This window comes from Callorhinchus milii, unplaced genomic scaffold (assembly GCF_018977255.1).
Source record: "Callorhinchus milii isolate IMCB2004 unplaced genomic scaffold, IMCB_Cmil_1.0 Scaffold10, whole genome shotgun sequence".
Lineage (NCBI taxonomy): Eukaryota > Metazoa > Chordata > Chondrichthyes > Chimaeriformes > Callorhinchidae > Callorhinchus > Callorhinchus milii.
The window spans coordinates 1,188,052-1,214,950 of NW_024704751.1; the positions used below are offsets into that span (position 1 = coordinate 1,188,052).

The 26,899-nt window shown below is 47.6% G+C and overlaps 1 protein-coding gene across 1 annotated transcript in view; it reads left to right on the forward strand.

The window, feature by feature from the left end:
• LOC103186893 (protein spinster homolog 2) overlaps nt 1–22,734 on the forward strand; it is a 27,163-nt gene extending 4,429 nt beyond the window's left edge. The window contains exons 2-13 of the mRNA XM_042338722.1: nt 2,384–2,449; nt 7,920–8,056; nt 8,503–8,654; nt 9,675–9,741; nt 11,120–11,262; nt 11,730–11,882; nt 12,293–12,482; nt 15,593–15,658; nt 16,195–16,293; nt 17,013–17,176; nt 21,133–21,173; nt 22,504–22,734. Coding sequence (XP_042194656.1) covers nt 2,384–2,449; nt 7,920–8,056; nt 8,503–8,654; nt 9,675–9,741; nt 11,120–11,262; nt 11,730–11,882; nt 12,293–12,482; nt 15,593–15,658; nt 16,195–16,293; nt 17,013–17,176; nt 21,133–21,169 — 1,274 coding nt within the window. The 3' untranslated portion in view covers nt 21,170–21,173; nt 22,504–22,734. The remainder of the gene's footprint in view (nt 1–2,383; nt 2,450–7,919; nt 8,057–8,502; nt 8,655–9,674; nt 9,742–11,119; nt 11,263–11,729; nt 11,883–12,292; nt 12,483–15,592; nt 15,659–16,194; nt 16,294–17,012; nt 17,177–21,132; nt 21,174–22,503) is intronic.
• Nucleotides 22,735–26,899: the final 4,165 nt, after the last annotated feature.

Here is a 26,899-nt window from a genome sequence, read left to right on the forward strand (position 1 = left end):
CCAAAATCTTATCATCTCCCTGAGCTCCAAAGACAAAAGAGACGACAGGAAACCATAAACCGTTCCTTATCTCAATGATTGGAATCCTCTCACTGGGCCTTTCTTTGTAATATTTTATTCATGCTTTCCACCAGAATTCTCATGCAATTATTAAATTATCCCAGCGCTTTGGTTCCCTGGAAACAAAAATGTTTGGTGGGATGTGGATATCGGTCTCCTCCATCCCCACCCAACACAGCAACTTGTGTTTATATAGCGCCCCTCACACAAGGCGTCCCAGGGCGCTTAACACACACACATACTACCCCCTCCCCACACAGAGACAGCCTCCAACACTCGCCCACCCCCCCCACACATTCCCCCCCCCCCACACACACACACTCCCCCCCCCCACACATACTCCCCCCTCGCCACACACACTGCCCCCTCACAAACCCTTCCCCCCCACTCACATACACCACCACCCCCCCCACCCATAGACACAGTCACACACAAGCTGTTTTTATTTTTCACTCAACATAATGGAAAGCAATAGAATTTCAAAGCGAGTCTTTTTTATACAATAGATATATATATAAATTCAAGCTTCCCTGTGCCCACCCCCTCCTGAAAATCTTTTTTTAATATGACTGCAGATGATTGAATTAACATTTCATCCCAGTGTCGCGATATAATCTGACAATATACTGTGTCTTAATCAATCCCTTCCTGCAAAACCCTGGCCAGTGCCTGTGCCATCAATTAGATTGCATTCCCCGGCAGCTCCCTCTGCTTTTCACTGTCTTCAGTTCAGTAATGTTTATGTCCTTGTGGACGGCAACGTCCCACAAACAGCAACCAATTTATCCTTGGGGGATTGTTGACCAGGACACTAAGAGAGAGAAACCTCCTTCTCTTTCCGAATAGTGCCATGGGATTTAGGAGTGAAATCAGGAGGTAGTTTTTCACCCAAAGGGTAATGGAAATTTGGAACTCTCTCCCCCAGAAGGCTGTGGATTCTGGCTGCATCCATTCACATTGTGCAGACTGAGGTGGGTAGTCGTTTGTCAGATCAGCGTATCAAGAGATACGGGGAAAGGGCGGGTAATTGCAGTTGAGGTACAGATCAGCCATGATCTAATATAATGGTGGAACAGGCTCGAGGGACTGAATGGTCTACTCTTATTTCTGTGACGTAGACCTGAACAGGCAGGTAGGACACCTCGGTTTAACATCTTGTCTGATGGACGGCACCTCCGACAATGCAGCACACCCCCCAGTACTGCATTGGAGCGTCAGCTTAGACTATGTGATTCCAAGTCCCAATGTGAGGCTTGAACCCACAACCTTCTGACCTCCAGAGGCGAAAGCGCTACCACTGAGCCGAGCTGACAGCTGATTGAATGTTCCGATACCTCAATACGTTCAGTAAGGATTCCCGGATCCAGTTCAGTAATTCGGCCGATTGTTCCCAATTTAAAAACTCTGGGATCAGGATTCCCTGAGGTTCTGCTGAATCTGCAGCTTCCTGCAGATAGATTGGGTGTTTGTGTTGGCGTTTGCTATTAAGCCACATTTCCTCTTTGGAAAGTGATTTTTGCCCATAATGGTTCTGATTAGCAGCTAAAGCTTTCCCGGTGCCCTCCCTACTGGGCGGAATCCTGGCTCTACCTCTCGCTTTTCAATTGTTTTCTTCCGCCATGACCCAGGCCATCGCCGGTCTCCTTGTGCTAAGTGCCCATGGTAGTCTGTTGTAGAACAGGTTTGGTCAAGGTGTATTTTCCCGGGCAAACTCGGTGAGCAGTAAGTTATGCTGATGAACCCGCCAGGGGATGAACATGAATCATGTTCGTAGAATTGTTGGCCAGGGAGAGAGAGGGAGAGAGAGAGAGAAACTCCCATCTCTTTTCCAACAGTTGCCGCTGGATCTTTAATGTCCGCCTGAACCGGGCGCAGACGGGAGCTCGGTTTAACGGAAGAGATTCCTGTCCTTCTCCCTCCCGCTCGCGCTCAGACTCCCGGCTCTGACCCGGAGCCCGTGTACATAAAGATTCTTTATCACCCAGGGCGGAGTCTCAGTCACTTTGAGGCATTGGCTGACAGTGAGAAATCCCAGAATGTAAGAAAGACGCTTCTCTTTGTCTAAAATACAATGTCAGAAACTCTACACTTCATTCCCTGGTCTCCTCACCACCACAACAAGTAAAACAAATTACATTTGTTTAGCGCCTTTCACGTCGGGAGGACATCTTGAAGCATTGATGGTGCACGGAGAGAAATGAGATTGTATTGATCATAAATGAGCATAAATTAATCTGTGTTTTCCTCTTTCTTTCCCCCTCCCTTTACTCTCTCTCTCTCCCCTTATTCTCTCTCTCTCGCTGTGTCCCCTGATCACTCCCAGGTGTACTGGCAGACATCCAACGACACTTTGAGGTCAGCGACAGCAAGTCAGGATTGCTGCCCACGGGTAAGTGACACACACTGCTCGCTGCTCGGGGGGCAAGTGGGGTCTGGGCTGGGATACGGCAATAATAATAATTAATATTTACAATCATAGAATCTAGCGAGAGGACCTGGGTTAGAATCCTGGATAGGTCAGGGCGAAATCTTAGGCAAGTTTCCTTACTCTGCACACACGCCTCTGTTTACCTGGCAGTAAGTAAGAATCCGGTTGTTAGTCTCTTGGGGGGATCTCTTTTCCGGGAGTTATAATCCCTTCAAAATTAAATAACCAACAATAATAATTTGGTTACTCAATCCACGACTATATATGGGACACTGCTGTCTGTGTTCAATTGGCTGCCGTCTTTCGTCCACAAAATATACAGTCAATTCACTTTACAGTATATTCTGTGAAGTGCTTTGAGACGTCTTGAAGACGTTATAACAACAAATTACAACAACAAATTACATTTGTATAGCATCTTTCACGCCAGGAGGACGTCCAAAGGCACTATATCAAATGCAAGGATTATTATTATTATCTTACAGCACAGAAGGAGGCCATTCGGCCCATTGTGTCTGTGCCGGCTCTTTAAAAGAGCTATCCAAATGAATGCCATTCTCCCCCGCTCTTTCCCCGTAGCCCTGGACATTTAATTGTTCCATTTAATCTAACACCTTATCACAACGTTGAGGCATCTCAAAGTGCTTCACAAGATTGCGGAGTGCAGTGACTGTGTGTTTGTGGGTGAGAGCGACAGCCGATTTGCGACCAGCAACAGTGATGTCCTGGCTGGTTTGGGGGGCGCTGGCGGTTTGGAACTCGCGAATGCAAGAGCCTTGGCTCTGAGATTCACTCAAATCTCTTTAATTGCTATAGATTTCTGAGCATGTGGTTTTATCATTGCCATTTAAATAGATCTCAGCGCCAACTAAGGCTCCTGACAATCCCATTTATCATACTCTCCGGGTTCTAGGGCACCTTGAGACACAGTCTGTGCTAGTCATAGTCTTTACAGAGGACCCGAGTCTATAAACACACAATACTCTCACATAATGATCTTAGTCGTCCAATTCTTGGAACTCCATCCTACATCCCCTTCACCTCGCTCCCTTCCCTTCCCTTACCTCATTCAAGGCTCGTCTCAAGACCCTCCTCTTCGCCTGCACCTTCAGCCATCCTCCTACCCCCTTGGCATGTCCTCCCGACGTGTACATGCAGTTTGTTGTTGTTGTTCTTGTTGAGCCTGAAGTGTCTCTGGAGCCAGGTTTTGGGTCACAGCAGAGGCCACTCTCTTCACTCCAGGGTAAAAGCTCGATCAGGCGGCTCTGTTTTAATGAGCAATGCTCCCAGTCAGTCAGTCCCATTTCACAAAGCAATGGTTAAAAATATTGGAAGGTTTTTCTTTGGATTGTACATTGCAGTGCGGGGGAGGGGGCTGGGTTGGGGGGGGGGAAATCAACTCTTGCCCTTCCTAACTTAATACACGGTCCACCCCTTGTCCAAGACACAAGCGGGTTTGCCTGTGGCTCCTAACAGACCACAGACCTTCTGTGCCAAAGGCCATCCTGCAGTATATCGTCTGGTATTATTTTAATAATGATAATAATAATCCTTGCATTTGATCTAGCGCCTTAGCTCATCGTTGAGACGTCTCAAAGCGCTTCCCAGGGTGTGCTGTAAAGTGGATTGACCGTGTAATTTGCGGGTGAAACGCGGCAGCCAATTGCACGCAGCAACGTCCCGCAAACAGTTGTGGATGCGTGAGGAGAGAGCTGCCAACAAGCGCACTGACCGACTGACTGACTGACTGACGACCGACAGCTCTCCCTCTCTCGCATTCACCAAAACAAAGCAATCACAATGAGACATCAACGCTCTCCCGACAGACTGGTGCAACAGCCACTTCCAGATGCTGATCTCAGCCTTTTGTGAAAGCTTACAGTAAAATACACACTGTGAGAGGCCTGACATGACCTGATACTGTATCTCTGTATTAACATTACATCCAGGAGAGAGGGCGGGAAGGAGAGAGAGAGAGAGAGAGAGAGAGAGAGGAAAGGAGAGAGGGAGTGAGGGAGGGAGAGAGGGAGAAATGGAGGGAGGGAGTGACCGAGGCACAATGAGCAGAAAGAGCGTTTGTGAGTTGAAGTGTTGAATGTAGACGGCCTCAGAGGCCATGGATTCGAGTGAATGGAGGTATTGGAGAGGGAGATCGGACACTTTGCGAGGAAGGATGTTGCAAAAATTGGCCTCTGTCACCAAGTTTACAGTAACATATCCTGTGACACGCATTGGGATGTCCTCTCGATGTGAAAGCCTCTGTAATTCGAACGGGAGGATTGTTGTTTGTTTTAATTAAGAAATGAACAAAGAAATGAACTTATTGTTTCAGCAGCGGTAACTTATTGTAAGGATGTAAAGAAATTGGGGGTCTCTAGTTTTCCCCCCTCCCTCCCTCGACCACCTCGTCCCAAACCCTTTAACCCACACTTGCAGAGTCTGACGGACAGGGCTGCTGCCACACACTGGGGTTGGAATGAACCCAATGTGTCTCTTTTTGAGGCGTTGACTGTGTTAAGTGACCAGATCAGGGGACCGGCTCAGTTGCACGTTGTAAATCTGTCTGTCGCAGTCAAATCCATTTATAACAAATAAAACTGTCCAGAAGGGAAGCTTTTTTTCACTTATAATGTGGAGCAACTTCCCTCTCTGACAGACTTTCAACCAGTGATTATTCCCCCCGGAATCCCGGAATACGTTGAGGTGTTGGTGAGGAGTGGAGGCACATCTGTTTCCTAATTTCTGGGAATCCTTCGGAAGGCAAGGATTCCATTACTCACTCAGCATGGAAATTCCCTCGCTTAAATAACAAGGTGCGGAGAAAGAGCAGGGAATGGGGTTAGAGTAGAGAGCTCCAGTGGGGGAGCGAGCACCAGCACTGACACGATGGGGAGAGAGCAGGGAATGGGGTTAGAGTAGAGAGCTCCAGTGGGGGAGTGAGCCCCAGCACAGACACGATGGGGAGAGAGCAGGGAATGGGGTTAGAGTAGAGAGCTCCAGTGGGGGAGCGAGCCCCAGCATAGACACGATGGGGAGAGAGCAGGGAAATAGTGATCCTTGCATTTGATAGAGCGCCATATCACGTTGTTGAGACATCTCACAGCGCTTCACAGAATATATTGTAAAGTGGAGTGACTGTGTATTTTGTGGGTGAAACATGTTGTACTTAGCAGGAAAGTGTATTTTGTGAGTTTGAGGTCCCTTTGAAGCACGGGATCTCCAATGAGGCATCGCTCCATCCCTCCAAGTACTGCGCTGGAGTGTCAGCTTGGGCTATGGTGTCCTCTTCTTGAGGAGGTGGACAGGATGCAGGCCTCACTTTGACTGTCCAACTGCTGTGGTTACTGCCCGGCTAACTCTACGGCTAATCTGGTTAGCTTCCTGTAAACAGGCATGGAATGTGTACGAGGAGTAAACACAGGAAGGAAACACCAGGGAAAGTTACACAAAGCCCTTCCTGTTTTGCGTGGCGTTGCTGTCTCGTTATTGTATGGAAACCGGGATCGAGCCACTCACTGCGGTCACGTAGCCAGACAGCAACCGTACAGACCCTCAGACTCGTTTACCCTCCCGTGGATTGAGTGACCGCATTATTATTATTATTTTTATTTTTATTTATAGATAATAATTTGCGGATAATAGATCACAAATAGCTCACAGCTCCCCCCACTCCTGTGGGCACATTCTGACCCTGTGAGTCTCCTTTCCTCCCCTCTGTGATTTACGCACACACACCTGTGCCCACACTCACACACACACCTGTTCCCGAACACACAAGTATGGAGTTACACATGCACACACAAACCTGTGCACACAGATGCGCACATACACGTGTACACCTTTGCACATATAGGCGCGCACATACATGCCTGTGCACACAGACACACACACACAGGCAATGCTTACATACACCCCTTGCATCTGACGCAGTGCCTATTACACTGACACACCTCAAAGTGCTGCCAAGTCAAGTGTTGTGACTGTATGTGTAGGGCATCAGCTAATTAGCAGCCGTGAAGTCAGTGACCAATTTTATCTGTGTGTGTGGTGGGTGGGGTGGGAGTGTTGGCCAGGTGGATTATTGGCTTTAAGGAATATTGAACGTACCGCCTGAAACAGGCAGACGGGACCTCAACCCAACCTCTCACCTGATGGGCAGCATCTTAGTCAAAGGAACATCAACCTAGAGTGTTAGCTCAGAGCCTGACATAGAGCTTAAACCTGCTGCCCAGGGGCCAGTGTGTGACCACCCAGGGGCCAATGTGGTTTCCCACCGGATGAATATTTTAGTTGGGGCCGATCGTGGGTAGTTGTCTCAAGGCAGTTTCTGAGCTCGGTGGCGAGAGCGAGGTGTAGTGGAATGACAAACAGGCTCACCCTGAGTTAGTGAACGCATCTCCCTCCACTCCCCCCACCGCCGTCCTGTCCCAATCCCTCCTCGAATGTCGGGGTTTAAACGAATGGGGATCACGGAGGAGAGACGTCAACATGAAGGAATGTGAAAGTTGACGTCTTGAAGGAATCAGAAGGAATGAGCCTTTGCTTTCATTAATTTTCTTTTCATGTGGGTTCTTTTATCTGCTTAATTGCTATTAAGTCGCCCTTCCCTCTCGCCCTCCCGCACGCACCCAGCACAAGTATTTTCCCTTTTGTTGTTTAACGAGAGTCTTCCTGCAATAAAGATAATCTGAGAGGTTGAGGGTGATGAAGGCCTTTCAGACTTTTGATCTTTTTTGTCCGGATGAAATTCGCAGACCAACAGCCTTCCCATCGCAGCGCTGTGTGTCAGCCTGGCTCAGTTGGCAGCTTTCTTAGGAACATAGGAACAGGAGGAGGCCATTCAGCCTCTCAATCATTCTATTAGATCATGGGTGATCTGTAGCTCAACTCCAACTCTTGCCTCGGAGACAGAAAGTGGGGCTTGGGGTGGGGTTGGGGGGGTTTCGGTGAAACGTTTACCCAACGCTGTTCATAAAGAGAAAGGAGTTTCTCTCTCTCTCGGAGTGTTGTGGCCGACAATCCCCCCAAATAAAATTGCTCGTTCACTTTATGGCCGTTGTGGGATATTGTTGGCTGACAGTGCGGCATCCCCCCCCACCCAGTGAGTCATCCCCATGTGGGGCTCGAACCCACATCCTTTTGCCCACAAAACATACAGTCAATTCACTTTACAGTATATATCCTGTGAAGCGCTTTGAGACGTCTCGAAGACGCGATCGGGCGCTGTATCAAATGCAAGGATTATTATTATATTGTTGTTAATGTCCTTCTGCCGCGATTCTGTGCCCAGCACCGATCTGGAAAGTGAGAGGAAATAATTTAATTTGTAAGGAATTACCTTCCTGGATCCTGCCAGAGTCTGACGGCCATCACTGAACACGGGCTCAGGCCAGTGACCTGCTGCTGAAGTCTCTCTCTGCTTATTTCCTAGTCTTTATCTTCAGCTTCATGGTTGCCACACCGATCTTTGGTTTTCTGGGCGACCGCTTCAACAGGAAGTTCATCCTGAGCTGTGGGATCTTCTTCTGGTCGGCCGTCACCATCACCAGCTCCTTCATCACCAAACCGGTGAGTGAGTGACCAGGGGTCAGGGGAGTGGGGGGAGCAGACTGGAAAGGGGGCAGGAGGAGGAGAGGGGGGGCGGGGAGAGAAGGAGAGGGGGGCGGGGGGACAGCAGAGGGGCTGAGGGGAGAGGAGAGAGGAGAGGGGGCAAGGGGAGAGGAGAAGGGGGCGGGGGAGAGTGGAGAGGACGGGGGGCCAGGGGGGAGAGGAGAGAGGGGCAGGAGGAGAAGAGGAAGGGTGTTGAGGGGAAATGGGCAGAGAGATGGAGAGGAACGAGGAAACAGACCGAGGGAGAGAGCCCGAGTCACAGATGCCAGAAGTTTTTCATATGCTGGAAATTTCCATTTGTTTGGAATCAAATACAAGAATTATTGTTATTATTATATTAATGTGACATTATAATTATTATACTGTAATTATTATTATTGTGTGTTTTTTTGCCTTTTCCCTAGAACTTCTGGCTGCTCCTCTTCACCCGGGCGCTGGTGGGATTTGGAGAAGCCAGTTACTCCACCATCGCTCCCACCATGATTGCGGACATGTTCACCAAAGACACCCGCACCTGCATGTTGTGCTTCTTCTACCTCGCCATCCCTCTTGGCAGGTACGGTCTGCGTCTCTCACCTGTAGAGGTTTTTTTGAGCTCAGCCCGGGTGTCTGACACATACGGAAACCCATCACCGTTGCTTAAGAGTCTCCAAACCAAACTGAGATTTCCATACGTCCCACTTACACATTGGAAATCCCAGAGATAGATTGTTGGAATGGAATGCTGGAGGGACTCCCCGGAGGGAAGAATCCCGCTTACCTAATTCCAGAGTATTAGACGCAGATTGGCAAGAGCCAAGGCTGGGGGGGGACCCCAGAGTGTGCATTGGGGGTAGTTGCTGGTGTCTAACCAGTTAAAACTACATAGCGCTCGCAGTCCCGGCCTGGAAACACTTATTTTTGAAAGATCTGTTTTTACGTTTGGATCTTTCTGCGACGCTTAAAACACAGATACCAAGTAGGTCACCCAACGCACGTCTTCTCCCCCCTCCCCAACACAATTATAACAAGTTTTTCCTGCATCAATATTTTCCTGTCCTCCCCCACCAAACCCCTCCCCCACATGCTGTCTTCTCTCTCCCTCTGTCTGGGGAGAGGATTTAAATAGGTCTAAATGGAGGTTGATTTCAGTAAAGCAGTCCTGTCGTGTAGTGGTTAGCATGTTTGCCTCACAAGCGAGAGGACTCTGGTTCGATTCCCAGGCAGGGCAAAAGCTCAGGCAAGTTTCCTTACTCCACACGCCTCTGTTTACCCAGCAATAGGTAGGAACCTGGTGGTTAGTCGATTGGCGGATCACTTCCTGGGGCTAATAATCCCATCAAAACTAAATAAAAGGTAATAATAATTTGGTCACTTCAATCCACGACTGTGTGTGGACACTGCTGACTGTGTGTGGGGACACTGCTGTGTGCAATTGGCTGCCGGGTTTCTCCCACAAAATACAGTCACTCATCTTTACAGTCTATTTTGTAAAGCGCTTTGAGACGCCTCAACGACGGGATAAGGAGCTGTATTGAATGCGAGGATTATTATGATTATTGCCGTGGCTAATCTTTGTCGATTGTTTTTCCTGCAGCGGGTTGGGCTACATCCTGGGCTCGAGTGTGACGCAGGCGGCTGGTGACTGGCACTGGGCTCTCCGGGTGAGAACTTCTTTTATTTCTCTCCTGGCGGAGGAGATGTATCTTCCAAAGGAGGTCACCTTCCTTCCGCTTTTAGCATCCCGCATCCTGGCTGCTCATAAGCTGCTTGTGCGACCTACATTGCTGGGATGTGAGCGGTGCAGCAGCGAGGAGCCGGGCTGAAGTGCGTTGGGACATCTCGAAGACGTGATAAGGCGCTACATCGAATGCGAGGATTATTATCGGATTATTATTTAGACCTGAATTGTTTTTCGATGGCGCTGTTCAGTTGCCATCAACTCACAGTCCAGGCTGACGCTTCAACGCCGTGTTTGGTGCAGGGGTGGAGGGGTATGGGGGGTGCGGAGAGGAGGATGGGGAGGGAGAAGAGGAGTTGGGGAGAGAGGGCGCATTGTCTGAGTTGTCGTCACTTCAGATGACATTAAACACCGAGCCCCTTCTGATCCCATCTTTATTCCCGCTTTGTTCCGGGCCCGAACAGGCCAGCAGTGGACCACCATTCCCCGATATTCTGACCCCACCCCCCCAGGCACAGGGCAAACAAGGCTGAGACGGCTCCTTCACAGGAAAGTCCCGCCCGATACTCCCATTTCCCGCTGATTTCCCAGTCTCCGCTCTCCCGCTGTGCTGCGAGGCACGGGATAGATTATCGGCGGGTGAGCCCAAGGCTGCTTTGGTGGAGGGTTTGAACCGGTGATCTCTTGTGAAGCTGTTTACTGACCTCCTCGCAGTCACTGAACACACGATTTGGCCAAACCTTTGGCCAAAACAAATCCTGACAAAGGATATAAATGTTCCTTCCTGTGCAATAGCCTCGATCCCCGTTTGGCTGCTGGATTGTTCGTTACCCCGAGCAAACTCAGGCCCGTTGTGGACCTAGTGAAGGCCTTCATCTGCTGAGAGTCTGGGGATCGAGCGAGTTAGAGAGGGAGGGAGGATGGGAGGGAAAATACTGTCTCTCCGCTTGATGCATTTTATTAGTAGGGAACAAATGAGTACAGGGTCATTTGATTTAATTGTGAAATGCAATTCTTTCTCTCTGTTGTGGGTCAGCCTGGCGCAATGGGTAGCGCTCCCTCTCTCTCTCTCTCTCTTTCGCCTCCGAGTCAGAGGGTTGTGGGTTCAAGCCCACCCCCACCTCGGGGCTTGGAATCACACAGTCTAAGATGACGCTTCCACTGCAGTGCTGGGGGGTTGTTGCATTGTCGGAGGTGCCGAGCAATTTTACCTGGAGGGGGAATGTCGGATAGGACACCGGGAGAGAGAGAAACTCATGTTGTTGTTGTTTTTGAGAGCAACAAATGTTTTCCAGCGGCAGTTGGTGACGTCTCTGCCATTTGGCTGCGGCAAAATATTAACGTTTCTTCTGTGCACACAGGTGACCCCGGCCATGGGCCTCACTGCTGGGACCCTCATCATCCTCCTGGTGCCGGAGCCGAAGCGAGGAGCTGCCGACCAGCACACCGTGAAACTGAGAGCCGGCACCTCGTGGAGCCGAGACATGAAGGCCGTCATCAAAATGTAAGTCCTCCTCAGGACTCGAAAACACGGCATTTCTGTTTCCTATAATAAATAATCCTGGCACTTAATGCAGCGTCTCATCATGTCTTCGAGACGTCTCAAACCGTTTCACAGAATATACCGTAAAGTGAATTGACTGTGTGTTTTGTGAGCGAAACTCGGCAGCCAATTGCGCACAGCAGCGTCCCACAAAGTTTTTTTCGAGGGATTATTACCCCCGGAAAGCAATCCGCCAATCGACTAACAACTCCTACTTACTGCGAGGTACACAGAGGCGTGTGTGTGGAGTGAGGAAACTTGCTCAATGTTTCGCCCTGCCCGGGAATCGAACCCGGGTCCTCTCGCTTGCAAAGCAAACGCTCGAACCAATACGCTACGATAACTTGTCCCATTGAGATAAGGTGGGAAATTTGGCTGGAAAATTCACTGGGATTGATCCTCTCTCTCTCTCTCTCTCTCTCACACAGTCCAAGCTTTGTCTTCCTATCTCTGGCTTCTGCCTCGGTGGCATTTGCGACGGGGGTGCTGGGTATGTGGATCCCGCTGTACCTGTTCCGGGCTGAGGTGGTACAGAAGCACATCGAGCCCTGCACCAGGGAGCCCTGCAGTGGCAGAGACAGGTACAACAACAACAAATGACATCTATATGATTATAGGGTCTATCACACCGGGATTTGCCCCTAAACTGAGGGTTGGGATCAGGAAGGGTGGAGGACAAGGGACGGTGACTGTAGGAGGGTGATTGAAGGTGGTGTCGAACAGGAGGGTCTTGAGACGGGTCTTGAGGAGCAAGAGGGGGGCGAGGCGGGGGGACTGTGGGATGGAGTTCCGAAGGCTGAAGGCCTGATTGCCGATGCTGTGGTGGGCAGGACAGGGTCACGGCCAGAGCCCGCTGAGCGGAGGGAGTTACAGTGGTCAACGGATTGGGACAAAGTTCAGGAAGGGACAATTCGGGAAAGGGGCGGAATGATACTTGGGAAGGAAAGGTTCGCGAGGAGAGCCTCAAAAATGCTTTACCATCTCTCCGCAGTCTGATATTTGGGATCATCACATGTATCACTGGGTTCCTGGGGCTGATCCTGGGCGTGGCGGCCACCAGATGGTACAGGACTAAAACCGCTCGCTCCGACCCCCTGGTCTGTGCCTTCGGGATGCTCAGCTCCTCCATCTTCATCAGCCTCATCTTCGTCTTCGCTCGCTTCAGCATCCTCGGAGCTTATGTAAGTGTGCAGCCATCGAAACACTGCTCCTTCCCCCACCTCCCACTCTGTTTGAAAAGGCTCCTGTGTGATTGGGGGGCGGGGGGGGCGAGAATGATTTATGAGCTCGCCGAGACCTATGTTTCACTTGCCCAAAACCTTTGTAATAATAACCCTTGCATTCGATACAGTGCCTTATCACGTCATTCAGATGTCTCAAAGCGCTGCACAGAATATAGTGTAAAGTGGAGTGACTGTGTATTTTGTGGGCAAAACATAGCAGCCAATTGTGCACAGCAATGTCCCACAAACAGTCGTGGATTAAGTGACAAAATGTGTTTTTTTTTGGAGGGATTATAAACCCCGGAAAGCGATCCGCCAATTGACTAACAGCCAATTTACTGCTGGATAGACAGAGGTGTGTGGAGTCAGGAAACTCGCCGAAGGTTTCACCCCAGATTGAGTGCTGCAGTGTTTTTTTTTTGTTGGCAGTGATGCTCTGCTCCTTGCTGTGAGCTCGCTCGCTCGCTCGCTGGCTGGCTGTCTGCCTGCCTTCCCTCACCAAGTGAAGCATCCCCCCAAACCAGCACAAGCAGCAGGTGGGGAAGGCATTTAATCAACGCACTTAATTGCTGCAGCATTTGGCAGCCCAGCCTGTTGGATAATGTATACCCACTTGGGACCACCTGCCCCAGAAAAAACCTGTGCAGAAGTGAAGTAAGGGTTGATACAGAGAGCGGTGGCGAACACAGTCATCTTCCCTCTCCTCCAGCACCCCTCCCCTCCCCTCCCCTCCTCTCCCCCCCCCCCGCCCCGCGCACACATCCACGACGCCTTCCTCAAAGTTAAATGGTTTCTGATGGAGGGGAGACTCCCTCTGTAACGCACGCAGTTTTGAGATGCGCAGCGTATGTTTAAGTCTCAGCAAACGCAGCAATTACTGTAGTCTGTGGGTTTAATTAGAACTGCCGTGTCTCTGCATTTGGAATCCTCACACATGTGGTAAGTGAGGTGCAGCAGGAAAAAAACACTGAGGTTTCCAATCTGGGCACCAAGCTCCCTGTTTAATTCCTGCTTTTATAAAAGTTCTTAAATTATTTTGAGCGGGACACCGACTCCTCTGGGTTCACAAATTTCTTTAACCCTTTCCCTCCCCCCCCCCCCCCCCCAGCTGGACTTCAAGTCGTTTCAAAGATGTCTCAAACAAAACTAATACTGTAAAGTTTTAGTGACTGTGCATTTTGCAGGGAGCTAAATTTGCGCACCGCCGTGAAGTGAGTGATCGCCCAATTTTATCTGGGGGGGAATTTTTGGCCAGGACACCGGGAGAGAGAAACTCCTCTTTTTCGAATAGAGCCGCGGGATCTTTAACATCCACCCGAACAGGGCAAACGTGAAATGACAGTTCAGCGTCTCCAGCCCATCACAAAATGCCTTTCTTGATACTTTCTTTCTCGGGCTTATGTTTTCGCTTCAACCTTGATACGAAATTCTTAAATTCGCTCTCTTCGCTCCCCCTCCTCAGCCCCTTTAGAATTTGCTGGGTGCAAAACAAGGCCAACATCGTGTCAATTGAAATAAGACAAAGCGTCAGTGAAACCTGTTTGGCTGTGGAGCGATGCTCTAATCGAGAGAAAGGAATGCGTGTGTTCGGCGTGAACTCAAATTAGCTCAAAAGTTTTGGGTGTTCACCCGGTTTACTAAACATCTCCGAATGCCTTCTCGAGTTTAAACAAATACAGGGATTGATTTACAAGAACTTTGATTGAAGCCGCAGTCAGCGAAGGGAATGGGGAAGAGCCTGGGCCGGGCTGGTTAGTCTGCCCTGTTTATAAAAGAAAATTGCCTTTCAGGTCTCAAATAAAGCAAACGATTTTACTGTCCTGTGTGGGAGTTGCACTTTTATGAATGTCCAAGATTTCAAGGGAACCTGGATTGCTTTCAGCCATGTGGCTTTCAGTCCCCACATCTGTTGCCTTCACCGAGTTGCGTTCTGCTCGCTCCACGTTTGCCAGTTGTGCTGAATGAAGAAATGGGTCATTTTTTTTTACATTTGGCCACTTGTCTGTAGAGTGCTGGCCAAATTGGCCTCGCTGGCCAACCTTGATGTCCTCTCAAAGAATTTTATCTGGTCTCAATCGTCTCAGCTGGGGGTTGAGATTCCCCCGGTCCATTTAAATGAAAGCCCATGTCGGCCTCTGAGCAAATTGTGGAGTCCCATAGCGTAGTGGTTAGTGCGCTCACCTCACAAACGAGAGGACCCTGGATGGGGTGAAACGTAGACAAGTTTCCTTACTCCACACCCCACTGTTTACCTAGCAGTAAGTAGAAACCCAGTTGTTAATCTATTGGCGGATCGCTTTCAGTCAGGGGGCAATAATCCCTAAAAAAAATCAATCCACGGCGGTTTGTGGGACGCTGCTGGGCACAATTGGCTCCTGCGTTTTGCCCACAAAATTCAGTCAATCCACTTTACAGCATATTCCAAAGCGCTTTGAGACGTCTTACTGAAGTGATAACGCGCTGTATCAAATGCAAGGATTATTATTATTATAAAAAACATCCCAATTCCCCACGTGCTCGTTGCATTGGGGACCGTCTTGAATCCTCAATTGCTGCCTCCCTCCTCCCGATGTGAAAGGCACTATATAAATATATAAATGTAATTTTGTTGTTGTTGTTGTTTGGCGTACAGGAAAACATTGGGAGTAAATGGGCAACGTTTCAGGACCCGTTCCTTATGTTAAAAAAATGCAGTTAATCTTAACTCCCTCGTCCTTTCATCTTCTTATTAGTTGGCATGTTTTATTCCCGAGAGTTGAAAACTTGCAGAGTTCAAAGATTCGCCCTCGATGCCTTTTTTTTCAAAAGAAACGTGACTTTAATTTCTGATGTACTTGTGTTGGTGGTCGATGTTTGGATGTTGGGGGGGGGGGGGGGGGGGGGGGAGTTGTTGAGGAGACTTTGAGGGTCACAAGCTTGCTAAATGTCCACCAGACTGATGAGGACTGGGCCCACTGCCCCTCCTGAAGTTGCTGGTTACTGTACTGTTAGGTTACATTGTATAGCGAGCTGTCCGTTAGTGGCTGGAACTCGCAGGTTCTAACCAAGGTTTCTCTCTATTCACGCAGATCTGTATATTCATTGGTGAAACGCTTCTCTTTCTGAACTGGGCTATCACAGCGGACATACTGATGGTAGGTAATGGGGCAGCTCTGTGCTGTCGTTCACAGCAAGAAAGTGTAGAATCCCCTCAACTGACGGTTGAGCCAACCTGCTGTGCTCCTTCAGAGACTTTAGTCACATCTTGGTCGGAAGCCAACACTTGCTATAGGAGTAATGGAAGACTAAGAGAGCACAAGAAGCCTAACACTAACTCTTCTTTTAAAGAGTAGCGACCGATTTGTAACCTGGCACAAGAAAGACAAGGCTGTAAAGCGGAACAAAGATTTTAGAAGTTATCTGAAGCCTCAGATAATTTAATGTGCTCTGGAAATGATCGCTCCTTCCTTTACAATGCGGAATCCCATGATGAGCATGGAGTAAAAATGTTCTTTAGGGTCAGTGAACAATGCACGTTATGTTAACTTCCCCCACTCCCCCCTCCTCACCCTGCCTGCAACAGAATACTGCCCGTGATAATCAATCATTGTAAGATTAAGGACTTCTGAAGAGCACTAAGGACCTCTGAAGAGCACGGAGGAAAACCTCACCACTGTCTCTCTCCTTTCAGTATGTTGTCATTCCCACTCGCCGTTCGACTGCGGTGGCTTTGCAGAGCTTCACCTCTCACCTGCTCGGCGATGCGGGCAGCCCCTACTTAATAGGAGTTGTAAGTACCCCTCGCAATTTTGAGTTTCTTAATGACAATTCTCCGTGAATCTGATGGGCGAGCCTGTCACATCGAAATATCTCAACAAGCACGAAGCAAAGAATTGCTGTCAAGTGTATTTGTTGGTGAACGTGGCAGTCAAGTTGCGCAGAGCAATAGCCGCACACACAGCTAAGATAAATAATAATAGTAATCCTTGCATTTGATAGAGCGCCTTATCACGTCATTGAGACATCTCAAAGCGCTTCACAGAATGTACTGTAAAGTGTAGTAACTTTGTGTTTCGTGGGTGAAGAGCGGCAGGCAATTGCGCGCAGCAATTTAAATAATAATGTAAATAAGATAATAATAATGTAAATAATACGTAAGTATTGGAGACCTCACTAGGGCTGTTAGGCTGGAGAGGGATGTTTCTGATGGTGTGGGGTGGAAATGGGTGGGGGGGTGGTTGGCGGTGGATGGAAGAATAAATACACTTGCAGATCCAACCACAGTTGCCAGGAAATGAATCCTGCAAATTCCTAACAGCGGCAATTTCCGAAACGCCATCTGCTTCGGCCCTAATTAAAAGGAATTTCAAGGGCGTTGGGGGTAACATTAACAAACGAATTGAAGGGTTGGGGAGAATGCCACATTACCTTTTTTTTTGCATTCCCGCAGTTTACTCTCGGCCGAGTGTAAAATCTTAATCTGTATTAATAAGTCCATTTATTTTTCAGATTTCCGATGTGATTCAGCACAGTAAACCCGACCTGTACCTCTGGGAGTTCCTGAGTTTGGGCTACGCACTCATGCTCTGCCCCTTCATCATAGTCCTCGGAGGCACCTTTTTCCTGGCTACAGCTCACTACATTGTGTGTGACCGGGAGCGTGCTCAGCAACTGTAAGTGTGAATGTTTCCAGTGTGTTTCAGGTCTTCAGATGGGTGAAGAGGTGGGGGAGGGGGAGGTTTGTAGGGAGACACATGACACCAAATAAAGTACAGACCTGGCTTTTTCTTTGAATGGCCAGTTCGATCCAGTACTGATGGTGCCTGTCCTCCCGGGAATGGATGAGAGATATTGGAAGGCAACGTTCAGCTATTTTATGACCAAATTCCATGAGGAAACCAGGAGGAGCTCGAGAATCATTCGGATGAAGGAGGCCCTTTGGCCCATGTGTCCTCATCCGTCCAACATTCCCATCCTAATGCCTGGCCCCTGACAGCATTGAGCTGTTTCATAACCGAGAAATAATCATTTGGAATTGAGGTATGATCTAATGGAATGGTGGAACAGACTCGAGGGGCTGAATGGCCTACTCCTGTTCCTATATAAATATATATATATATATGGTTCCAGAGTCCTTGGCCTCATCCACCCTTCTTGGTGACTCCACTCTGCTCTCTGGGTAAAGAAATATGTCCTGGTGCCTGTCTCGAAATTTCCCCTTCACACCCCTCGTCCCACTGCCTCTGCATACCAGGAGGGTTGACCACAAAATTGTTTGTTAGGAGTTAACGCCTTGTGAATCAGGAAGTGCATTCTCAACATATTATGGCGGTATCTCTGGGTTGAACTCCATTGACAGAGTAGGTGTTAGCTGTCTTCATGCCATTGCTCAAAGCCAGTTTCAAGATCATTCATAAGCACCTGCTTAAGTGTTATATTAATGACTCACGTAAATTCTTGTGTTATTTCCAAATTGGCAGCCACCTGCAGTTGTTATACATAATGTATGGTACTTTGCGTGTGTGTGTTTGTGTAGAATTATGCACGTTCAGGAATCAGTTTCCCTCATGAGATTCATACATTAAAAAAAAACCTTAGCCGATGAGAATAAACTGGGAACTTAATTTTCCTGCCTACGTTCGCTAAACCGAGGCTTCCAATTAATGCAACCAACCCAAACCATCAAACCTTTTTTTATGGGATTTTCTCTCTCTCTCCGTGTAGCTGATTTCTTCTGATATATATATGTATATATAGTACAGCCTTGACAGCGCTCTGACAGCACAAGTTAGTCAGAGTGTGTGGGGAGTCAGTGTTGGGCGCAGGCAGGCGGGCGTCTGTCTGTCTGTTTGTCCGTCTGTCCCCGGGAACCTTCCTGGCCAGATTACTAAATGGAGTTTGTTCTGTGAACACTGTGATGCCAGTCTTTACTGGGGGGATCTGCAGAAATCTGAGGAATGCAGATACTTCCTAAAAAAACACAATTTGCATTTTTTCTTGCGGGTAAATGGCAGGAAGTGTCGCACAATGAATTAATAGCATTACGGTAAAGTCAGCAGCAAAGTTGCTGGAGATAAAGAAAGCCAAACAATGGCTCGCTAGGAAGTGGATGTTTTTTTTCTATGTGCAGACACCTCGAGGCTCGTGACCTCTGCAAGGTGCTTTCAGGAAAGGACTTTTCTTTCAATTTACAAAGGGCTTGCATTTTTTCCATACCACCTTATCGCATCCCCCCCCCCCCTCCCCACACACACACAAAAACACATTTCGCTGGTAATTACTGTTGAGCATAGCGGTTATTTTTCTTTCTGAGGCAAAACAAAAAGCAGGAGCCGTCAGTGCTCGCGAACTCGATCTCTGGGAATGGTGCAGCTCAGAGCTCCCTCAGTGGCTGAGCAAATTTATCCAGAGTGTAGTTGACAGCAGGTACAGCCTAAGCTGTCTGTGTGGTTTGCTGCTTTCCTGAGGTACCACTCGTGGCTGGATAAGGGAGGGAAAAGATAGCCATCGACTCCTGCTATCCACAGACCCCTTCCTTCCCACCCAATCCAATCCAATCGGTGCCAGTGGATGTCCTGGGAGATGGGGCAGGATCAGGTTCCAGAGCTGAGGTGATAAATGAGCAAAGGCACCGATGGAACCAAACGACAACACACAACAAATTGCAATTTATCTAGCTTTTATGAGTCTCTATAGACTGGAGCAGGCAGGTTGGTGACGTTTTAATAAGCGCAAAGTTTTAATAACTCCAAAAGGGTGGGAGGGGAAGTGAAGTCTTGTATGTCAGAGGGTTCCATACATTCTTTATATGAAAGAATGTTGGTATTGCAGGACAAACTGAAGCATTTAGAAGCAGCTATGCTGACAACACCCATTGCTATGATCTGTAATAATTACTTTGCTCAAGTTAGAAGGTTTTGATCCTTTAATCTGCAGTTGGGTTGAGGCACTTAAATGGCTGTTATAGAGTGCAGTGAAAAATAGAACAGTAAATAATCCTTACATTTGTACTGCGCCTTTCATGGCGGAAGGACATCCCGAATTGCTTCACTGTAATCTGCAGTTAAGTATGTTTTGTGGCTGAATACTCGTATTCAATGACCCGGAGTGCGACTAACCCCCATGGCTCTGTGACAAACGCTCCTTTGCCCACCCTGAGCCCTGGCTGAAACTTTAGTTTCCTCATTATAAAACTTGGGAGACAAACCCCTCTAAAAGCCTTGCCATTTCACCCGTCTCTGATGTCCGCCCAGCCTGTGTCCCCATGATCAACGGTCTCTTGGACTGCTAACACTCTGGGTCACTAAATGTGAATATCCACCCATGAAACAAACGTTTCACTGCGCAGTGCTGATTGACCCCCCCTCAGCTATCCTCAAGCGCTCTGGGACGCTACCCTGCGTGAGGGTGCTATGTAAATGCAAGTTGTTGTAAAATGGGGGAGCCAGTCATCTCTGGCACTGCAAGAATCATATCGGGTACCACTGCCCACTGCACTGAGGCAAGGCCTTGCCTTTTTTGCTATTAGTTTTGACATCGCTATGCACACTTGGTTAAAAAAAGTCTTTGTTCAAATCCCATGACTCATAGCGTTATAAAGAAACGTACGAGTAATCACAGCGTCCTCAAAACAGCCGAAAACGTAACCAAGGTACACAGGCTACATTTCATTGTAATTGTATTAATCATTCTTCAACTGAATTGCTATTGTGTCCTTCGTTACGTAAACAGCTGCAATATCAATGGGAAGTTTCTGTACAAATCAACACGCCTACATGTAATGGCAGGCCAGCAGTTGGGAAAACAATTTGATTATTGGCTCATCCCTAAAAAATATTTTGTAATAAACAACAAATTACATTTGCACAGTACCTTTCACGTCAAGAGGATGTCCCAAGGTGCTGACATTTTTTGGGGGGAGGGGGAGAGGAAAGAGTATCATTTGCAATATTTTCTTCTAACAGATTTAGTAAGAAATGTGTAACTGAACCCTGAAATCCAGTCATTAGACTTTTCTTGTAAGGAAATATCACATGTTAAACCTCATTACTTTATATTGAAGGGGAGGAAGGGAAACATTCACAAGATTAGTTCAGATGAAGAAGCCCTTTCAGCGTTGAATGCAAAGCCTCCAGGCTTCTGCAACGCAGCAGCTGATGTTACAAATTCTGATCGCCCATAAATGCTATTTCATCAACATCTCGCGTAGAAAGGATGAACGTCTCGAATCCCCATAGCAGTTATGAAAGGGAGAAAAGGAAGAGAGGACTAAGAAGATGATCCAAATACAGTCAAAACAATTGTCTTTTAGGAGAGTATTGACGACTGAGTCAGGTCATTTGGCTGAGAACCTGAAGGCTTGGCCACTGATGACAAGGGATTACCGCCCTTCTTGTTGACCTGGCTGGCTGTCTATTGCAGTTCAGCTACCTCTTCGACCTCGCTTATGGTCATCTCCCCCACACACCCTTGCTCGGCCCCCAACCCCACCTCTGTGGAGCGCTCAGAGGCGCTATCCTGAGTGAAGGAGTGCTGTGAGATGCAAATTGCTGCTGTTGTTTTGGTGTCAAGCACTACTGTTCACATCCACTGTCTGACCAGTCCACCTTGTTCTTTTCTCTCTCTCTAGGGTGGAGGAGATGAAGCTGGTAGCCATAAAAGTTTGATAAGGTACGGAGAGGTGAAGGGGAACAAATCACTCACACACTCACGAGTTATTTCGGATCTGGAATGCATTGCCTGAAAGGGAAGCCGATGTGATAACAACTTTTAAGAGAGAAGTAGACAATTATTTGGGGAGGACAATTTTGCAGGGCGATGGGGAGAGAGTGGGGGAGTGGAATGATTTGGGAAGCTCTTTTCAAAGAGCCAGCACAGACACGACTGGCCGAATGGCCTCCTTCTGTGCTGTATAATTCCATGTTTAAGTTGAACGCAAAATACTCTGGCCTGAGATGCCTGCTGAGGAACGATTGAGGGTGGCAGGGAGCTAGTTTTTTTTTCTATCAGCAAGCAGCACTGAGATTTATCACTGAGGTCAGGGACACAGGGAGGAGGACAGTGAGATGGTTCCTCCCAGATATGAAGCTTTCCCCTTCTCAGGTTTTTGTGTTCTGTGGCGCAGTGCTGCTCAGAAGCACAAAACAAACAACTTTAAACTCGATTCAACCCATGCGAGAGAAGGAGTGAGAGAGAGAGAGAGAATAAGTTTCACAAATGGCTCGCAAGTTAAGCGCAGTCGTGACCTGGTTCCTTTTTGTAGGCAGATGCTGCAAGCAATTTGTGCAAAGCATGGCCCGCAAACAGCTGGGACCAAGTGAATTATCAGTTAATAATAATAATCCTTGCATTTGATATAGTGCTTTACATGTCTTCTAGATGTCTCAAAGCTCTTAACAAAATAGACTGTAAAGTGAATTGACTATATATTTGTGTGCAAAATGTGGCAGCCAATTGTGCACAGCAGCGTCCCACAAACAGTCGTGGATTGAGTGACCAATTGGTTTTCTGAGGGTTTATTATCCTCTGGAAAAGCGATCCGCCAATCAACCGGGTTTTACTGCTAGATAAACAGAGGCATGTGGAGTAATTAAACTTCCCCAACATTTTGCCCCGCCCGGGAATTGAACCCAGGTCTCTTGCTTGCGCTAACCACTATGCTACAAGGCTCCACAAGTCCTGGGGTAGGAATGTGGGGGGGGGGGGGGGGGGAGAGAGAAGATCCAGACAGCGAGAGAAACTCCCCTTCTCTTTTCCGATCAGTGTTTCGGGTTCTTCAATGCCCACTTCAGTAAGCAGACGGGAGTTGGATTTAACGGCCCCCTGGCTGGATTCGCATTGTGTTGGCTGCATGGATCTCAAAGGAAAAGTGTGCGTTTGGAAAGTCGAGAGAGGGTCCTCCCATATTCCCGAGTTGCTGTCGCGCTGTGCGAGTATCACGTAAAAGATGAATAAATCTTATTTTCACGACTAATCTCTTGTCCTCCCATTCCCTCCGCAGCTGCCTTGGAAGCTGGTGACAATGCCAAGCTGCAACCAATTTCAGATTGAACCAAAATACAAGGTGGCAGAGGCAGCAGCCTTCAGTCAAGTCACCACACTGGCTGTCGGGCGTGCGAGTGGCAGTCGGAGTGAAGGGTGAAGAGCCTCGGCAGCATCTCTGGAGGAAGTGTAGTGTCTGCGTATTTGGTAGCTAATTCGTACACAGCAATGTACCCTCCCCCCCAAACAACAGTGAAGTGAATGACAAATCTTTTTTAATATTGGAAGGATTGTCAGCCAGGACACTGGGGAGAGCATTTAATGTTGCATCTGAAGGACTGCACCCCTGACAACACAATGCTCCCCCAACGTGGAGTCAGAGCCACAGAGCTCTCCACGTTTCTGAGGCCAGGATCCCTCGCCTCATCTGCTGAAAACCAGAACTTTCACGTCCACAGAACGCTGGTAACCTTGGTCTCCGCACTTTATAACTTAAAAAGGAAAAAGTCTTGTCCAGCTTCTAAAATATTAACGGACACTTTAAAGTTCGAGCATTGAGCTTCCTTCGCCTCCCCCCTCCCTCCCTCCATGGCCTAAGGCACTGTCCAGTGCACCATTGGGGATTTGCAGGTCTGAATACAAGTCTGGCCTGAAGTATCTGATCTTGTCCTGGGCCGGTAGCTAGAGTGTTACTGTTGGCCAGAGGACATGAAGTCCTGGGTTAATATGGGAAGTGAGGGATAAGGGAAGAGAAAATAAATAGTTTCTCTGGTGTCGAGACAGGTGCCAACACCAACATTATCCAAGTGGCATTGGCCTGGTCTCTCCAGCCTTCCAACAACAACTTGGATTTATACAGCACCCTCCACACCGGACGGCTCCACAGCAGATCCGGCCACTTGTATCTTTAGAGTTTACTGAACAAGAATGGAAAAGGCTTTACTGCGCCTCACCTCACCTAGAGAGGGCATGAGGACCACTATTCCTCTCCCTCCCCCACCTCGCATTTTCTCCCCTTCCACCACTACAAAGATCAGAGATCTGAACTACACAAGTCCCGAGCTGAACCAATTTAGAACATATAGTTCCCCATTTAGCCCTGATTAGCTGGCAGACAGGAAAGGCAAAAAACAAATTATTTTGTCTGATTTGTCCACCTCCATTGCATGTCTAACTAACCCGGGCTCAGGGACAGTGGAGAGCCCATTAGAAACGGAATTATACACAAGCTATTTCTATCTGCAGGAAACCTATTCCTGTCCAATTAGTCACAGGATAGGATAGCTCATCAGAACTATTAACGTAAGCCACTTTACAAATTTAATTTCCATTGTGTGTTCCATTGTCGCTGCCGTGCTGTGGGTTTCTTGGAACAACCCCACCCAGAACTTGAAATTTACCTCTTTTGGTGGCAGACAGGACCTTCCTGAGTTCTAGGTCTTGCCCAAAGGACAGTACCTCACGCCAATGCAGCTCGCTTTGCCCAAGTACTGCAGTGTCAGCCTAGACTGTTTGCTGAAACTCCCCAAGGCTTGAGGGGTAAATCCTGAACCCGCAGACCAACTGAGCCAAGCTGTCACCTGGCACTTTGTCTGTTGCCAGGCAATTTCTATTGCATGGCATTCCCTCTGTCCAGCTAACAGCAAGTTGGAAAACGAGCTTTAATTTTAAAAAAAACAAAGCTTATTTTCAGGATACTGTTTAATTTTTGTATAAACTCCAGCACTGGTGTCACACCCAGTGCCCCAGGTTCTTGTCACACAAGAAGTTTTTAAGTCAAAACTGTTATCTGATTTCTCAGATGTTATTTTTATTGCCTTTAAAGCTTTCTAAATATATAAATTATACACAGTGGGGGTCCAACGTGCGGAGATTTAAGAGGAGTCTGTGACATGGATTCCCGAGTGGGAAATAGGGAATTCTGCCAGGATTGGGAAGGACGTCTCCTGATTTCCAGTATCTGCTTATTAGAGTGGAGTTCACACAGATCGTCAGTCAGCAGTCCCTATCCGCCACTCCGGAATTCATAAACAAATACTGTTATGAAGATCCACACATTGGAGCCTGACCTCAGTTCAAGCTAATGTACAGATTTATTGGAACTTAATAAATAAATGTATTCACAATAATGTCGTTGCTCGCACTGCTGTAAAGAATAACAAACTTTAATAATAAACAGTGCCTTATAATGTCACTAAGATGTCTCAAAGCGCTTCACAGAATATACTGTAAAGTGTAATGACCGAGCATTTGCTGTGTGGCTATCTCAGCCCATCCACACTGCGAGCCTGAAGGTCAGACTGTGACTATAAGCAGAGCAGTGATTGGGAACGGACGGCACAGGCAGATTCTATTAAGAGGGAATCAGACAGCTACGAGGTGAAGAAATCAACTGAATCATAGAATCACAGAATTATACAGCACAGAAGGAGGCCATTCAGCCCATCCTCTCTGCGGCGCTCTTTGAAAAGAGCTATCCAATGCAATCCCACTCCCCTGCGCTCTCCCCATAGCCCTGCAAACTTGTCCTCCCCAAATAATTAACTACTTCTCTCTTAAAAGCTGTTATCAAATCGGCTTCTACCAGCATTTCAGGCAATGCATTCCAGATCCAAACAACTCGCTGTGTGAAAAAATTTCTCCTCACCTCCCCTCGGTTTCTTTTAACAACTATTTTAAATCGGTGTCCTCAGGTTACCAACCCACCCACCAGTGGAAAACAATTCTCCTTGTTCTCCCTGTCAAGTCCCCTCATAATTTTGAAAACTTCTATGAAGTCTCCTCTTAACCTTCTCTGCTCCAAGGAGAATAACCCTCGCTTCTTTAGTCTCTCCTGATAACTGAAGTCCCTCATTCCTGGTACCATCCTGGTCAATCTCCTTTGCGCCCTCTCCAATGCCATGACATCCTTCCTAGAGTGCGGTGCCCAGAACTGAACACAGTCTCTCGCTGAGGCCTAACCAGTATTTTATATAAAGGTTCATCATAAGGTTCTCCACATTAAACTTCATCTGCCACGTGTCGGCCCATTTTACCAGTCTATCTATGTCCTCTTGCAGTCTGCTACTATCCTCCTCACTGTTTACTACTTTTCTTAGCTTAGTATCATCTGCAAACTTGGAAACTGTACTTCCTATACCCAAGTCCAGGTCATTTATGTAGATCAAAAGCAGCAGTGGTCCCAACATGACCCCTGGGAGACACCACTGCAACTTCCCTCCAGTCAGAAAAACAACCATTCACCACTACTCTCTGCTTTTTGTCTCCCAGCGAGTTCTGCATCCGCTGCCACTGTCCCTTTAATACCGTGAGCTTCTATTTTGCTTGCAAGTCTCTTGTGTGGCACTTTATCAAACGCCTTTTGAAAATCTCTATAAAACTACATCAACTGCACTACCTTCATCTGACATTCTCCAGATGTGAAAGGCGCTCTACAAATGTAATTTTGAGGTTGTTCATAAAAACACTATCAGGTTTGTTAGACATGATTTGCCTTAAACAAATCCGTGTTGACTGTCCTTTATTAACCCATATTTTTCGAAGTGAAAATTTATTTTGTCCCGGATTATAGTCTCTAGAAGTTTCCCCACTACTGACATTAGGCTGACTGGCCTATAGTTCCCGGGTTTATCCCTCTGCCCCTTTTTGTACAGGGGAGTAACATTTGCAAACCTCTAGTCCTCTGACACCATCCCGGTGGATTGAAAGATTGTGACCAGAGCCTCCGTTATTTCCACCCTTACTTCCCTCAGTAACCTAGGATGCATCCCGTCCGGATCGGGTGACTTATCTATCTTAAGCAGAGTTTAATTCAGATTGGGACCAGGCAGATGGACCATAATGGTCTTTTACAGTCCTGGGTTCCAGATACTGCTAAGGCATTGGTGGCCAATCTCTTCGGTTGACATGTCATATCCCAAACTATATATTATATCTCGAGATATTATTTTCTAACAAAAATCTACCTAATTTGTGCTTCCAAATATATTCCAAATAAATATTTCTTGATTGAATAATTTTTTGTTTTTTGGCATAAATCTATGCTTTTTGTTATTCCTATGATTATTTTGGTGGCGAACCAATAAAGTTGTGTGTTGGGAAGAGGAGCCAATGATAGGGCGAACAATTTATATTTACACAGCGCCGTTCGCATCAGGACGACGTCTCAAAGCGCCTTAAAGAACAAGATCAACATTAAGCACCTGATAATTTGTAATGTTCAGAAGGCTCCCTGTGGCATAGGTCCAAAAGGGGGAAAACAATTACCATTTTAATAACCTATCATTATCCGATTATAGGTGAATCAGGCAAACCTGCCCGACAGGTGCAGCCAGAGCTTGGCACAAACCCCGTGCACCTGATACACCAGACAAGACATAAAGACCAGCCTTTGGAGAGGCCCGCGGCAGAAGCAT